The sequence below is a fragment of the Bufo bufo genome, chromosome 9 (assembly GCF_905171765.1).
Source record: "Bufo bufo chromosome 9, aBufBuf1.1, whole genome shotgun sequence".
NCBI lineage: Eukaryota > Metazoa > Chordata > Amphibia > Anura > Bufonidae > Bufo > Bufo bufo.
Genome location: NC_053397.1, coordinates 197,227,063 through 197,243,019, shown reverse-complemented (window position 1 = coordinate 197,243,019; position 15,957 = coordinate 197,227,063). Strand labels below are relative to the sequence as shown.

At 44.1% G+C, this 15,957-nt stretch overlaps 1 protein-coding gene across 2 annotated transcripts in view; it reads left to right on the top strand.

The window, feature by feature from the left end:
- FAM151A (family with sequence similarity 151 member A) overlaps positions 1 to 14,739 on the top strand; it is a 45,528-nt gene extending 30,789 nt beyond the window's left edge. For both annotated transcript variants that reach the window (XM_040406980.1, XM_040406978.1), the window contains 2 exons: positions 10,425 to 10,562; positions 13,542 to 14,739. In XM_040406980.1, the coding sequence (XP_040262914.1) occupies positions 10,425 to 10,562; positions 13,542 to 14,200 (797 nt within the window). In that variant the 3' untranslated portion in view covers positions 14,201 to 14,739. The remainder of the gene's footprint in view (positions 1 to 10,424; positions 10,563 to 13,541) is intronic.
- The last annotated feature ends 1,218 nt before the right edge of the window (positions 14,740 to 15,957 follow it).

The following is a 15,957-nucleotide window of genomic DNA, read 5'->3' as shown; positions in this document are numbered from 1 at the left end:
ATTACATGAACCGTTACATAACATTAGCAATGCACAGTGTGTGGGCTTAGCTGCTGAGGCTGATGGCTGCTTAACCACTTCCGCCCCCAGTGCTTAAACACCCTTAATGACCAGGCCACTTTTTACACTTCTGACCTACACTACTTTCACCGTTTATTGCTCGGTCATGCAACTTACCACCCAAATGAATTTTACCTCCTTTTCTTCTCACTAATAGAGCTTTCATTTGGTGGTATTTCATTGCTGCTGACATTTTTACTTTTTTTGTTATTAATCGAAATTTAACGATTTTTTTGCAAAAAAATGACATTTTTCACTTTCAGTTGTAAAATTTTGCAAAAAAAACGACATCCATATAGAAATTTTGCTCTAAATTTATAGTTCTACATGTCTTTGATAAAAAAAAAATGTTTGGGTAAAAAAAAAATGGTTTGGGTAAAAGTTATAGCGTTTACAAACTATGGTACAAAAATGTGAATTTCCGCTTTTTGAAGCAGCTCTGACTTTCTGAGCACCTGTCATGTTTCCTGAGGTTCTACAATGCCCAGACAGTACAAACACCCCACAAATGACCCCATTTCGGAAAGTACACACCCTAAGGTATTCCGTGAGGGGCATAGTGAGTTCATAGAACTTTTTATTTTTTGTCACAAGTTAGCGGAAAATTATGATTTTTTTTTTTTTTTTTTTCTTACAAAGTCTCATATTCCACTAACTTGTGACAAAAAATAAAAAGTTCTATGAACTCACTATGCCCATCAGCGAATACCTTGGGGTCTCTTCTTTCCAAAATGGGGTCACTTGTGGGGTAGTTATACTGCCCTGGCATTCTAGGGGCCCAAATGTGTGGTAAGGAGTTTGAAATCAAATTCTGTAAAAAATGACCTGTGAAATCCGAAAGGTGCTCTTTGGAATATGGGCCCCTTTGCCCACCTAGGCTGCAAAAAAGTGTCACACATCTGGTATCTCCGTACTCAGAAGAAGGTGGGGAATGTGTTTTGGGGTGTCATTTTACATATACCCATGCTGGGTGAGAGAAATATCTTGGCAAAAGACAACTTTTCCCATTTTTTTATACAAAGTTGTCATTTGACCAAGATATTTATCTCACCCAGCATGGGTATATGTAAAAAGACACCCCAAAACACATTCCTCAACTTCTCCTGAGTACGGGGATACCAGATGTGTGACACTTTTTTGCAGCCTAGGTGGGCAAAGGGGCCCATATTCCAAAGAGCACCTTTCGGATTTCACTCCTCATTTTTTCCTGAATTTGATTTCAAACTCCTTACCACACATTTGGGCCCCTAGAATACCAGGGCAGTATAACTACCCCACAAGTGACCCCATTTTGGAAAGAAGACACCCCAAGGTATTCCGTGAGGGGCATGGCGAGTTCCTAGAATTTTTTATTTTTTGTCACAAGTTAGTGGAAAATGCTGATTTTTTTTTTTTTTTTTTTTTTCATACAAAGTCTCATATTCCACAAACTTGTGACAAAAAATAAAAACTTCCATGAACTCACTATGCCCATCAGCGAATACCTTGGGGTCTCTTCTTTCCAAAATGGGGTCACTTGTGGGGTAGTTATACTGCCCTGGCATTCTAGGGGCCCAAATGTGTGGTAAGTAGGTAAATGACCTGTGAAATCCGAAAGGTGCTCTTTGGAATGTGGGTCCCTTTGCCCACCTAGGCTGCAAAAAAGTGTCACACATCTGGTATCTCCGTACTCAGGAGAAGTTGAGGAATGTGTTTTGGGGTGTCTTTTTACATATAACCATGCTGGGTGAGAACAATATCTTGGTCAAATGCCAACTTTGTATAAAAAAATGGGAAAAGTTGTCTTTTGCCAAGATATTTCTCTCACCCAGCATGGGTATATGTAAAATGACACCCCAAAACACATTCCCCAACTTCTCCCGATTACGGAGATACCAGATGTGTGACACTTTTTTGCAGCCTAGGTGGGCAAAGGGGCCCATATTCAAAAGAGCACCTTTCGGATTTCACAGGTCATTTTTTACAGAATTTGATTTCAAACTCCTTACCACACATTTGGGCCCCTAGAATGCCAGGGCAGTATAACTACCCCACAAGTGACCCCATTTTGGAAAGAAGAGACCCCAAGGTATTCGCTGATGGGCATAGTGAGTTCATGGAACTTTTTATTTTTTGTCACAAGTTAGTGGAATATGAGACTTTGTATGAAAAAAAAAAAAAAAAAAAAATAAGCATTTTCCACTAACTTGTGACAAAAAATAAAAAATTCTAGGAACTCGCCATGCCCCTCACGGAATACCTTGGGGTGTCTTCTTTCCAAAATGGGGTCACTTGTGGGGTAGTTATACTGCCCTGGCATTTTCCAGGGGCCCTAATGTGTGGTAAGTAGGTAAATGACCTGTGAAATCCTAAAGGTGCTCTTTGGAATATGGGCCCCTTTGCCCACCTAGGCTGCAAAAAAGTGTCACACATGTGGTATCGCCGTATTCAGGAGAAGTTGGGGAATGTGTTTTGGGGTGTCATTTTACATATACCCATGCTGGGTGAGAGAAATATCTTGGCAAAAGACAACTTTTCCCATTTTTTTATACAAAGTTGTCATTTGACCAAGATATTTATCTCACCCAGCATGGGTATATGTAAAATGACACCCCAAAACACATTCCCCAACTTCTCCTGAGTACGGCGATACCAGATGTGTGACACTTTTTTGCAGCCTAGATGCGCAAAGGTGCCCAAATTCCTTTTAGGAGGGCATTTTTAGACATTTGGATACCAGACTTCTTCTCACGCTTTGGGGCCCCTAGAATGCCAGGGCAGTATAAATACCCCACATGTGACCCCATTTTGGAAAGAAGACACCCCAAGGTATTCAATGAGGGGCATGGCGAGTTCATAGAAATTTTTTTTTTTTGGCACAAGTTAGCGGAAATTGATATTTTTAATTTTTTTCTCACAAAGTCTCCCGTTCCGCTAACTTGGGACAAAAATTTCAATCTTTCATGGACTCAATATGCCCCTCACGGAATACCTGGGGGTGTCTTCTTTCCGAAATGGGGTCACATGTGGGGTATTTATACTGCCCTGGCATTCTAGGGGCCCTAAAGCGTGAGAAGAAGTCTGGAATATAAATGTCTAAAAAATTTTACGCATTTGGATTCCGTGAGGGGTATGGTGAGTTCATGTGAGATTTTATTTTTTGACACAAGTTAGTGGAATATGAGACTTTGTAAGAAAAAAATAAATAAATTCCGCTAACTTGGGCCAAAAAAATATCTGAATGGAGCCTTACAGAGGGGTGATCAATGACAGGGGGGGTTGATCAATGACAGGGGGGTTGATCAATGACAGGGGGGTGATCAGGGAGTCTATATGGGGTGATCACCACAGTCATTGATCACGCCCCTGTAAGGCTTCATTCAGACGTCCGGATGCGTTTTGCGGATCCGATCCATCTATCAGTGGATCCGTAAAAATCATGCGGACGTCTGAATGGAGCTTTACAGGGGGGTAATCAATGACAGGGGGGTGATCAGGGAGTCTATATGGGGTGATCACCACAGTCATTGATCACGCCCCTGTAAGGCTTCATTCAGACGTCCGGATGCGTTTTGCGGATCCGATCCATCTATCAGTGCATCCGTAAAAATCATGCGGACATCTGAATGGAGCTTTACAGGGGGGTAATCAATGACAGGGGGGTGATCAGGGAGTCTATATGGGGTGATCACCACAGTCATTGATCATGCCCCTGTAAGGCTTCATTCAGACGTCCGGATGCGTTTTGCGGATCGGATCCATCTATCAGTGCATCCGTAAAAATCATGCGGACATCTGAATGGAGCTTTACAGGGGGGTGATCAGGGAGTCTATATGGGGTGATCACCACAGTCATTGATCATGCCCCTGTAAGGCTTCATTCAGACGTCCGGATGCGTTTTGCGGATCGGATCCATCTATCAGTGCATCCGTAAAAATCATGCGGACATCTGAATGGAGCTTTACAGGGGGGTGATCAGGGAGTCTATATGGGGTGATCACCACAGTCATTGATCACGCCCCTGTAAGGCTTCATTCAGACGTCCGGATGCGTTTTGCGGATCCGATCCATCTATCAGTGGATCCGTAAAAATCATGCGGACGTCTGAATGGAGCTTTACAGGGGGTTGATCAATGACAGGGGGGGTGATCAGGGAGTCTATATGGGGTGATAACCACAGTCATTGATCACGCCCCTGTAAGGCTTCATTCAGACGTCCGGATGCGTTTTGCGGATCCGATCCATCTATCAGTGGATCCGTAAAAATCATGCGGACATCTGAATGGAGCTTTACAGGGGGGTAATCAATGACAGGGGGGTGATCAATGACAGGGGGGTGATCAGGGAGTCTATATGGGGTGATCAGGGGCTAATAAGGGGTTAATAAGTGACGGGGGGGGGGGGTGTAGTGTAGTGTAGTGGTGCTTGGTGGGACTTTACTGAGCTACCTGTGTCCTCTGGTGGTCGATCCAAACAAAGGGGACCACCAGAGGACCAGGTAGCAGGTATATTAGACGCTGTTATCAAAACAGCGTCTAATATACCTGTTAGGGGTTAAAAAAAACACATCTCCAGCCTGCCAGCGAACGATCGCCGCTGGCAGGCTGGAGATCAACTCTCTTACCTTCCGTTCCTGTGAGCGCGCGCGCCTGTGTGCGCGCGTTCACAGGAAATCTCGGCCATCGCGAGATGACGCGTATATGCGTGACTCTGCGCAGGGCTGCCACCTCCGGAACGCGATCCTGCGTTAGGCGGTCCGGAGGTGGTTAAAGTGAGAGCTCTGGCACCCAGCGACATTAAATCGCCTTAATCTTCATCTAAGAAGCCAGTAATGGCTACCTACATTAACCCTCCGCCATTTACAATTACCAATGGCACCCGACAAGGTTGTCCTCTTTCTCCACTTATATTTATTCTGTCAATAGAACCCCTAGCCCAGGCTATTCGCCTTTCAGACCGAGTTAAAGGCGTTCAGATAGGAGACAGAGAACATAAACTATCATGATACGCGGATGACGCTATACTAACTCTTAGCTCCTCAGAACAGTCATTACCTGCAGTGATGAATATTATTCGTCAATTTGGTAATTATTCCTTTTACAAGGTTAACGAGAAAAAATCTCAAGCTCTACCTATTAATGTAAAATCCTCATCCCTCCCGAAAATACTATATACTGTAAATTTAGGACAGTCCCTATTACCCTGCCACCCTCCTTCTTCACCCGGATTTATAGAATGCTTCATCCATTCATATGGACTCCTAGACGTCCACGGATAGCATATAGACTGCTCAACAAACATAGAAAAGCGGGGGGTCTAGGATTACCCAACGTATATGATTACTATCCGGCCACACACATGAGTTTTCTGAGAGAATGGTGGGAGGGGGATGTACAACACCACTGGATTCACATAGAAACGGCTATCTCTCCGGGCATAACTTAAAAGCCCTACTCCTAGCCGCTCTAGACCCATCGATCTCTCTTGGAACCCTCCCAAGCTTCCTTTCCCCCTCTATTTCACTATGGAAATCCTTCCACTCAAAGGGTCCCACAACTCAGTTTTCCCTCCAATCACAGGCCACATTGGAGACTTTGAACCTTTATATTCCGGATATAGATTTGGAAATGTGGGTAACCAATGGCCTTTCCGCAGTAGCATTACTTTTTGAGTCCTCAAGGCTTAAATTGTTTTCTACTTTACACCAACAATTCCTACCACGAAGCCTTTTCGTGTCTCAGCGTGCAAAGAAATGTTTGATTTCTGGAATACTAAGGGGCCTACATTGAGAGGTTTAAGACCTTTATATTCCATTATTGGTTCCAAACAAAAGTTTGGCAAGTCTACTCCATTTATTACCTGGGAAAAAGAGCTAGGCAGAGTAATCCCGGCTGATAGCTGGTCATCATCTCTTTCATTGATATCAAAAACATTTACTTGTATTTCTCACTAAGAAGCGGCTATGAAAACAATGCTTAGGTGGTACCTTACACCGGATAGGCTCAGCCATATATACCCGGGAACCTCTCACCTGTGTTGGAGGGGGTGTGGGGCAAGGGGTACACTCTCCCACATCCTTTGGTCATGTCCCTGGGTCCAGAGTTAGTGGAAGGAGGTTTTTGGCCTCCTTTCCTCTCTTACAAAAGGGCATAAAACCCCCTCCCCGGAACTATTCTTGCTATTTCTTAACATTGTAGACTATCCACATCAAACCCGCTATGTTATAGCTCATGTCCTCTTATCCACTAAATTGGTTATAACGAGATACAAGAAGTTGCGGACCTGGTAAATATGTCATGTGCCTATGAAAAGATGATAGCATACTTATCCTTGTTTTGTGTCCGCTTGGCAAATTTGGTTCCCCTCTACTTTTGCCACTATTCCCAGCAAGTAAATTCTGCGAGTGCTACTGGGGGAACGCTGAGAGTGTACGATTTCGTTGTACCCCTTTCTCTTTACTTTTCGTTATATGCTGTTAATGTCTTTTGTCTATGCACTCATTTACCAAATTCCTCATATAGAGAGATTCGGATCCAAGGATGCACAATCCGGATGTTCCTACTAATAGTCTGGAACATGAGTAACCTCATACCAGCAATGTTTGTATATACACTCACCTAAAGAATTATTAGGAACACCTGTTCTATTTCTCATTAATCTAGTCAACCAATCACATGGCAGTTGCTTCAATGCATTTAGGGGGGTGGTCCTGGTCAAGACAATCTCCTGAACTCCAAACTGAATGTCAGAATGGGAAAGAAAGGGGATTTAAGCAATTTTGAGCGTAGCATGGTTGTTGGTGCCAGACGGGCCGGTCTGAGTATTTCACAATCTGCTCAGTTACTGGGATTTTCACGCACAACCATTTCTAGGGTTTACAAAGAATGGTGTGAAAAGGGAAAAACATCCAGTATGCGGCAGTCCTGTGGGCAAAAATGCCTTGTGGATGGTAGAGGTCAGAGGAGAATGGGCCGACTGATTCAAGCTGATAGAAGAGCAACGTTGACTGAAATAACCACTCGTTACAACCAAGGTCTGCAGCAAAGCATTTGTGAAGCCACAACACGCACAACCTTGAGGCGGATGGGCTACAACAGCAGAAGACCCCACCGGGTACCACTCATCTCCACTACAAATAGGAAAAAGAGGCTACAATTTGCACAAGCTCCCCAAAATTGGACTGTTGAAGACTGGAAAAATGTTGCCTGGTCTGATGAGTCTCGATTTCTGTTGAGACATTCAAATGGTAGAGTCCGAATTTGGCGTAAACAGAATGAGAACATGTATCCATCCTCTGATGGCTACTTCCAGCAGGATAATGCACCACGTCACAAAGCTCAAATCATTTCAAACTGTACTAAAATGGCCCCCACAGTCACCAGATCTTAACCCAATAGAGCATCTTTGGGATGTGGTGGAACGGGAGCTTCGTGCCCTGGATGTGCATCCCTCAAATCTCCACCAACTGCAAGATGCTATCCTATCAATATGGGCCAACATTTCTAAAGAATGCTATCAGCACCTTGTTGAATCAATGCCACGTAGAATTAAGGCAGTTCTGAAGGCAAAAGGGGGTCCAACACCGTATTAGTATGGTGTTCCTAATAATTCTTTAGGTGAGTGTATGTTCTAGTACATATTTCCTTCATAACTGTAAGCAAAAACTTGTTCAATAACATGGGATGTCTTTTACTATGCGTAAATAGATGCACAGACGAAATTGTGTATGGTGATACTCTAAAATTTCATAAAATACTATTGTCATAAAAACAATTCTTTATTCCACAGGGTTGTGCACGGCCTCCAGGGGTGCATCCTACATGTTTCAAACCCTAAATGTTTTTTTAATCATGGGAGCCATCATCATGATTGAGACGTGTGGGATGGGTTTCTGGAGGTTGTGCACAATCCTGTGCTGGAATGGATTTATTACTTTGTCAATCCAAGTTTGTAACCCACACTCCAGCACAGGACGTATTATCCAGGACCACCGCAATTGGGGAGGTTATGGGATTATTCAAAACAGGGAGATCGAAACTAGTTTCTTTGTTCTCCATATTAACTATACATTTATAAGTATGATTTATCCCCCCCTCCCAAAAAAAATAATAAAAAAAATGCACAGCATGGAGGACCTGAAATAAATGCATAAGATGACATGAGGTTAGACCAATAAAGACAGTAGCAAGGTGCAGAAATGGTAACACCACTCTGTTACAGTTCTTTTCCTCCTTTTATGATCCACACCTGCTTTTGGCTTCAAATATGGCATCAAAAAACCTGCTTGGATGGCGGCACCTTAAGCCTCTTTCACACGGGCGTGTGCACCCCGTGGTCGTGCTGCGGCCCGCAAAATGCGGGCCGTAATGCACGAGCACACTCCGTGGGGCAGCCGCATCGGATCGTGGACCCATTCCCTTGAATGGGTCTGCGATCCGGCCGTTCCGCAAAAAGATAGGACATGTTCTATCTTTTTGCGAAACGTTAGTACGGGACGAAATCCCACGGAAGCACTCCGTAGTGCTTCTGTAGGGTTCCGTTCCGTGCTTCTGTTCCGCACCATTCCGCATCTCCGGATTTGCGGACCCATTCAAGTGAATGGGTCCGCATCCGTGATGTGGAATGCCCACTGAAACGCACCCGTGTATTGCAGATCCCCAAATGCGGTCCGCAATACGGAAACGGGGCGCCCACGCCCGTGTGAAAGAGGCCTAAGGCTGTATTCACACGTGAATGAATACTTGCGGTTTTGTTGCTTTTTTTGCTGTGGAAACAGAGCAGAGCAGATATTTCCTCTGTATTTTCAGTCACGTTTGAACCTGGCCTAGGGGTATATCCACACATTCAGGTTTCTCGATGCAGTTTTGGAAGCCAAAATCCGAAGTGGATCATAAAAGGAGAGTCAGTATAGAGGACAGATACGACTTCTCCTCTTCTGGGAATTCACTCCCGGTTTCGACTTCCAAACTTGCATCAGGAATCCTGAACATGTAGCCGTCCCCAAGGCCTCTTTCACGCGAACAAACTGAAATCAGTCCGTATTCTGGCTCTGGACTACGCACGGATTCCTGATGATATACCATCAGTATTGTTTCCGATTTACATACGTATTCTTTCCTCCCTGCATTTTTGAGGCACTCCCATAGACTGTACTGGGTGTATTTGGAAAAGAAATCCGCACAAAACGCAGACATGCTGCAGATTTAAAATACTGATGGAAATTATACGCCCACGTGAATAGCTCTATTCGTTAAAGGGGTTGTCTCACTTCAGCAAATAGAATTTATTATGTAGAGAAAGTTAATTTAAGGGCACTTTCACACTAGCGTTAAAGTTTTCCGGTATTGAGTTCCGTCCTAGGGGCTCAATATCGGAGAAAAACGCATCAGTTTTATCCTAATGCATTCTGATTTGAAAGCAATCCGTTTAGTATGCATCAGGATGTCTTCCGTTCCATCCCTTTTACGGTATTTGGCCGGAGAAAATACTGCAACGTGCTGCAGTATTTTCTCCGGCCAAAATTCCGGAACACTTGCCGGAATGCCGGCATTAATTTCCATTGGAATGTATTAATGCCGGATCCGGTACCAAGTGTTCCAGAAAAACTGATCCGTTTTCCAGATGACACCAGAGAGACAGTTCTGGTATTGCAATGCATTTGTTAGACGGATCCGCAAACAAATGATATCCGTTTGTATACGGATTTCCGGATCCGGCAGGCATTTCCGGCAACAGAACTGCCTGACGGATTCTTCTAACGCTAGTGTGAAAGTACCCTAAGGCACTTACTAATGTATTGTGATTGTCCATATTGCCTCCTTTGCTGCCTGGATTCGTTTTTCCATCACATTATACACTGCCCGTTTCCATGGTCATGACCACCTTCCAATCCAGAAGCAGTGTCCGTGCTTGCACACTATAGGAAAAAGCACCAGCCTATGTGCGCTCCCACTGTCCCGGCCACCAGAGGGGGCGGTGTTTTTTCCTATAGCGTGCAAGCACGACCACCACTGATGGATTGCAGGGTGGTCTGTAACCATAGAAACGAGCAGTGTATAATGTGATGGAAAAATGAATAAATCCAGCAAAGGAGGCAACATGGAGAATCACAATACATTAGTAAGTGGCTTGTATTAACTTTATCTACATGATAAATGTCATTTACTGAAGTGAGACGACCCTTTGACATTAGCAGCGGATTCCGGTACATAAAATCTGGGCCCCATATGGATTGCAAATACTCTTGTGTGAAAGCGGCCTAGGTGTTACTCTCCTGTACCCACATTGAGCTTACACGCTGACGGCGTTCTCCCCGAGCGCTGCCTGCAGCTTAAGTTTGTGACGCCGCATGTGATTTGACTTGTGTGTATTTTTTTTTTTTAAGTGAATACAAGCAGGAGGAAACTGTTCTACACCGGGGGCAGTCTTCAGATGTACTTTCACCCCGACGATCATGATGGAATATCGGTGAAATGGTTTGATGCAGAAGAAAACATCTCCACAGTACAGAATCTTTTAGCAAGTAAGAAAAGTGTCTCCTGGCGTGGGGGTCATGATGTCAGAGCGTTCTGTTTATGGTCTCAAAATGCACCTTGTAGTAACTGGAACAATCCACAGTTAATATTAACTCTATCTGACTCTATCCGGTTTGTGTTTTGTACAAATATCAATATTAATTTTCCTAAGCACAAGTTGTGCTCCCCCGTGACTCCCTCCTTAGTGTTTTCCACTCAGACTGTTAAGGTAGGGTACTGGCTCTTCTTAAAGAGACCAGCCTTGTATGACTTAGGCCTCCTGCACACAAAATGCGGGCCGCGATGCACGAACACCGACCGTGGGGCAGCCGCAGGGATCGCGGACCAATTAACTTTAATGGGTCCGCAATCCGGCCGTTTCGCAAAAAAAGATAGGACATGTTCTATCTTTTTGCGGAATGGAAGTACGGGATGAAACCCCACGGAAGCACTCCGTAGTACTTCCGTTCCGCATCTCTGGATTTGCGGACCCATTGAAGTGAATGGATCCGCATCAGTCATGCGAAATGCACACGGAAAGGGCGGTCCGCAATACGGCAACGGGACACCTATGGTCGTGTGCAGGAGGCCTTACATGATATAGAGACTTAAAGGCCTTTCCTATCAGATCAGCGGGGGTCCGACGCCCAGCATCCCCGCCGATCAGCTGCTGCTTTGCCATAGACAGCAGCAGTGAGCAGGAAGAGAGACGGAGACATGCCGCGCACCGTCTTCTCATGAAGCTGATCGGCGGAGGTGTCGGACACACGCCGATCTGATATTGATGAATCAATAGTAAAATATAACCTACAGATATGTTCCCAACACAGGAGCAAGAAAAAACATACCCATAAAAGTATCAAAAAATATCAGTTTATTACACAGAATCGAAAAAATATATATAAAACCCCATAAATCGGGGATAACACTGTCAGAAATAGGTAACAATGACCTTAGTGCTGTATGTGCATTATGGGACGTCCCTTCTATATATTATTATGTAACTGGATATAGGCTTGGTTATATGTAACCTGAATTTTATTATCTAGTCTCACCTGTAAGCCCTTCTTTTTGGGGCATGTAATCAGTGATGGCCAGTTCGCATTGTTCACCCGCGAACACATGTGGGCTGCCATCTTAACTCGCAAGTCCGGCGATGCACAGGTAAGGGCTTACCTGTGCCGCGAGCCGGTCTGAAACAAATGCGGTCACCGGGAGCAGGCAGTCCAGAGAACAGCCGCCGGGGGCCTTCATCGGGCTGTTCTCGGAACTGCCTGCTCCCGGTGACCGCATTTGTTTCAGACCTGCTCGCGGCTCAGGCACAGGTAAGGGCTTACCTGTGCATCGCCGGACTTGCGAGTTAAGATGGCAGCCCGCATGTGTTCGCGGGTGAACAATGCGAACTGGCCATCATTGCATGTAATACATTCTTTTCAGGGGCAGTAGGGCGGAAGGCCAGTGTTTCCCTACAGCTCTAAGGTCATTGTTATCTATTTCTGACATTGTTATCCTCAATATATGGTGTTTTATATATTTTTTTTTCCGATTCTGTGTAATAAACTGATATTTTTTGATACTTTTATGGGTATGTTTTTTCTTGTTCCTGTGTTGGGAACATATTTGCAGGTTATATAATATGTATGTGCAACAGGTGGGGGTGGTGTTCAATACTAGGGGTCCCTTAAAGTAAATAGTTTTTGTCGTCTCACTTTGCAACCTCAAATTTTGGTGTGTCCCCCCCCCTATGAACATGCAGTATAGGATCATGCAATACCTTACCACAGTCCCTATTTGCATGATCAAGGCATTATAGGGGTTGTGAAAGTTATTCCCTATCCCATCCAACTAACTGAACAGTGCGTGTGATTCGACCGCTGGGACCACAACTGATTCCGAAAATGGAGGTCCCATTCTTCCCTCCTGAAGGGGCAGGAGGTCAAGCATGCACCCTGCCATGCTATTTTTTCTCTATGGGACTGCCAGAAATAGCTGGCTATCTCCGGCAGCCCCTTAGAAAATGAATGGAGTTGCAGGGCTCATCCTCGAACCTACGATCATTCAGAACAGAGGAACAGGACCCCCGCTCTCGGGAACAGTCAGTTATCCCCTGTCCTGTGGATATGGCATAACTTTAAAACTTGGTACAACCCTTTAAACTACATAGTTAATTTGTGCTTCTACCTCTTACTCCCCTGCTTCAGGCATTACAGCCATTTTTAATATGGCACCCCTGATCGTGGGGTAGTGCAACATCCAGAACGTGCCCTCAGTGGTAATATCAATATTCTAAAAAAAAAAAATAATCAGGCTGATGCATGTCAGTAAACAAGCCCGTGACTTAGGCTATAGTATAGAAGAGAAGAGCATGCTGATGAAAAAAATGGCCTTTCTAAGGCTACTTTCACACTAGCGTTTTTGCTGGATCCGGCCGGGATCAGCAAAAACTCTTCCGTTACTGATAATACAACCATCTGCATCCGTTTGAACGGATCCGGTTGTATTATCTTTAATATATTTTTAACATTGCCAAAACGGATCCGTCATTAACTCCATTAAAAGTCAATGGGAGACGGATCAGTTTTCTATTGTGGCAGATTGTGCCAGAGAAAACGTATCCGTCCCTATTGACTTGCATTGGGGTCATGACGGATACGTTTTGCTCCGCATCCCCGGGACGGAAAGCAAAATACAATATGTTGCGGTTCGCTCCGGTATGGGAACGCAACTAAACGTAACGGAATGCATTTTGGAGCACTCTGATCTGTTCAGTTCAGTTTTGTCCCCATTGACGATGAATGGGGACAAAACTGAAGCACTTTATTCTGGTATTGACGGAACTCAATACCGGAAAACTTAAAAGTACCCTAAGCTTTTCCTTACGAGATGGACTTAATCTATGCACAGGAAGATGCTCTACCAAATGATCTTACAGGAAGACTGTTTAATTAAGTTGTTGGAATATTGACAACGTCCTTCCTCTTATATAGGTAGTTTTGGAATGCTTACCCTTCATGTAGAAGTCCAATCAAGATCACCGGTGGTGATCTTTGCCAAGTCATCAGCAGCATTTCCACTGGAAGATCTTCTGAAGCTGATTAATAGCAACAAAAATCTTTGGGGAGTTTTTCTGAAGCCAAAAGACCATGTCTCACTCAACGAGACACTCCATGCCTTGAAGAGACTAAATGACCAGAAAAGCCTATATCTTCCAGTATGGATTGGTATGGATGTGTCATATAAGAGTTTCAGTACACCTGGGTATATCTATGGAGAAGACTTCATCGGTAGCATCAACGCCATCTTTTCAGCTGTTACGATTGCTCCTGGCTGGCCCATAGAACGGTTGGACGGGGGTTATACAGAGCTGATGGTGCAGGACATGCTTCAGCTCTGCGAAGGAGTCATGCAGGAGGTCTCATTCCAGCTACAAGCAGTTATCTTGGGTAAGGCCTGGCTGAATACTGTGAATCTAATGAAGGTCTCCCGCATGTATACTCTCACTGTGGAACACACCGCTGAGCAGGGGACATTCATGGATGGGTATCATGGACTGATGGCCATCAGAACCCACACGGAAAACGGTGTCTATTACAAACTACCACCAGATTATTATTATTCGCTCATGACAAGTATCTACAGCACGTAAAGTAAAAATCACTCAAGGACCCTCACTTGATGCACATTACTGTAGGACCAACTTAAATTATATAGATGTTTTGGGGTAATTTCATTGTAAATCTCTTGGAAAATCCACTAGTTGTTGAGCAGGGTGTGTAGTGTATATAATTGATCTATCTGTTCTCTACTGGACTATGGGATGATAGTGGTATGACAGGCTGGGTCACACAAAGCACCTGGTCAGCTTTGGACAATGAATAATGTATTTTTGGGAGAAGGTCCAGTGTCATCTATCATCCCATTAAGAATTGCTGGCATATATGTAAATTCGACCTACGAGAAATATACTGATCCGACATTGTCCTCTTAATGCGTTGATTCACAAATATATACAATAAAATTGAGTCCTAAAATGATAGATTCCTTAGAAGACTTTGTCAAATGCAAATATCATGGCGACTTACCTGATGGAACTACGCAAGGTCCAAATAATTCTGTGTTCCTGAGGCAAAGCAAAAGGAGATAATTTTGGGCTGAAATAATATTAACTGGAACATTTATGGACATATTAATAGGATGTATTATCCTATTTTCGTATCCTAAGGGAATTAAGTAATGTCATAACCAGACTCTTATTTCTGATATTTGCGGATTCTATACTGACAGGGAATGTCCCACAGGATTGGCGCATAGCACATGTGGTGCCAATTTTCAAAAAGGGTCCAAAAACAGAGCCTGGAAACTATAGGCCGGTAAGTTTAACATCTGTTGTGGGTAAACTGTTTGAAGGTTTTCTGAGAGATGCTATCTTAAAGCATCTCAACGGAAATAAGCAAATAACGCCATATCAGCATGGCTTCGTGAGGGATCGGTCATGCCAAACTAATTTAATCAGTTTCTATGACGAGGTAAGTTCTAGACTTGACAGCGGCGAATCAATGGATGTCGTATATCTGGACTTCTCCAAAGCATTTGAAACTGTAGAACATAAAAGGTTAGTATATAAAATGAGAATGCTCGGACTGGGAGAAAACGTCTGTATGTGGGTAAGTAACTGGCTCAATGATAGAAAACAGAGGGTGGTTATTAGTGGTACACACTCAGATTGGGTCACTGTCACTAGTGGAGTACCTCAGGGGTCAGTATTGGGCCCTATTCTCTTCAATATATTGAGACTATGGAACTCTCTGCCTGAGGAGGTGGTGATGGTGAGTACATTAAAGGATGTATTTCTGGAGCGTAATAATATTACAGGCTATAGCTACTAGAGAGGGGTCGTTGATCCAGGGAGTTATTTTGATTGCCTGATTGGAGTCGGGAAGGAATTTTTTATTCCCCTAAAGTGGGGAAAATTGGCTTCTACCTCACAGTTTTTTTTGTTTTTTTTTTGCCTTCCTCTGGATCAACTTGCAGGTTAACAGGCCGAACTGGATGGACAAATGTCTTTTTTCGGCCTTATGTACTATGTGCCTCAAATGTCAAATAGGTGCTGGTCCCAGAGGTGAGACCCGCTCCTACCTCAAGAACCTGGCTCTGAAGTGAACAGAAAGCACACTGTACTTGCCAGGGGTGGACTGGGAACTTAAAGTGGCCCTGGGGAAAAAAAGTGGCCTCATTTTGTAGTCGGGTGCAAATTGGTGGAAGGCAGGGCTAACACAAGTAGGCAGGCCAGCAGTACCATCTTGCGGCACACAATACCTCCCAAAATAGCCAAATACCACAGTCCATCACAAAATATTGCTCCTAGCAGCACAAAATTCATCCCAAAAAAATTCCACTGGACGA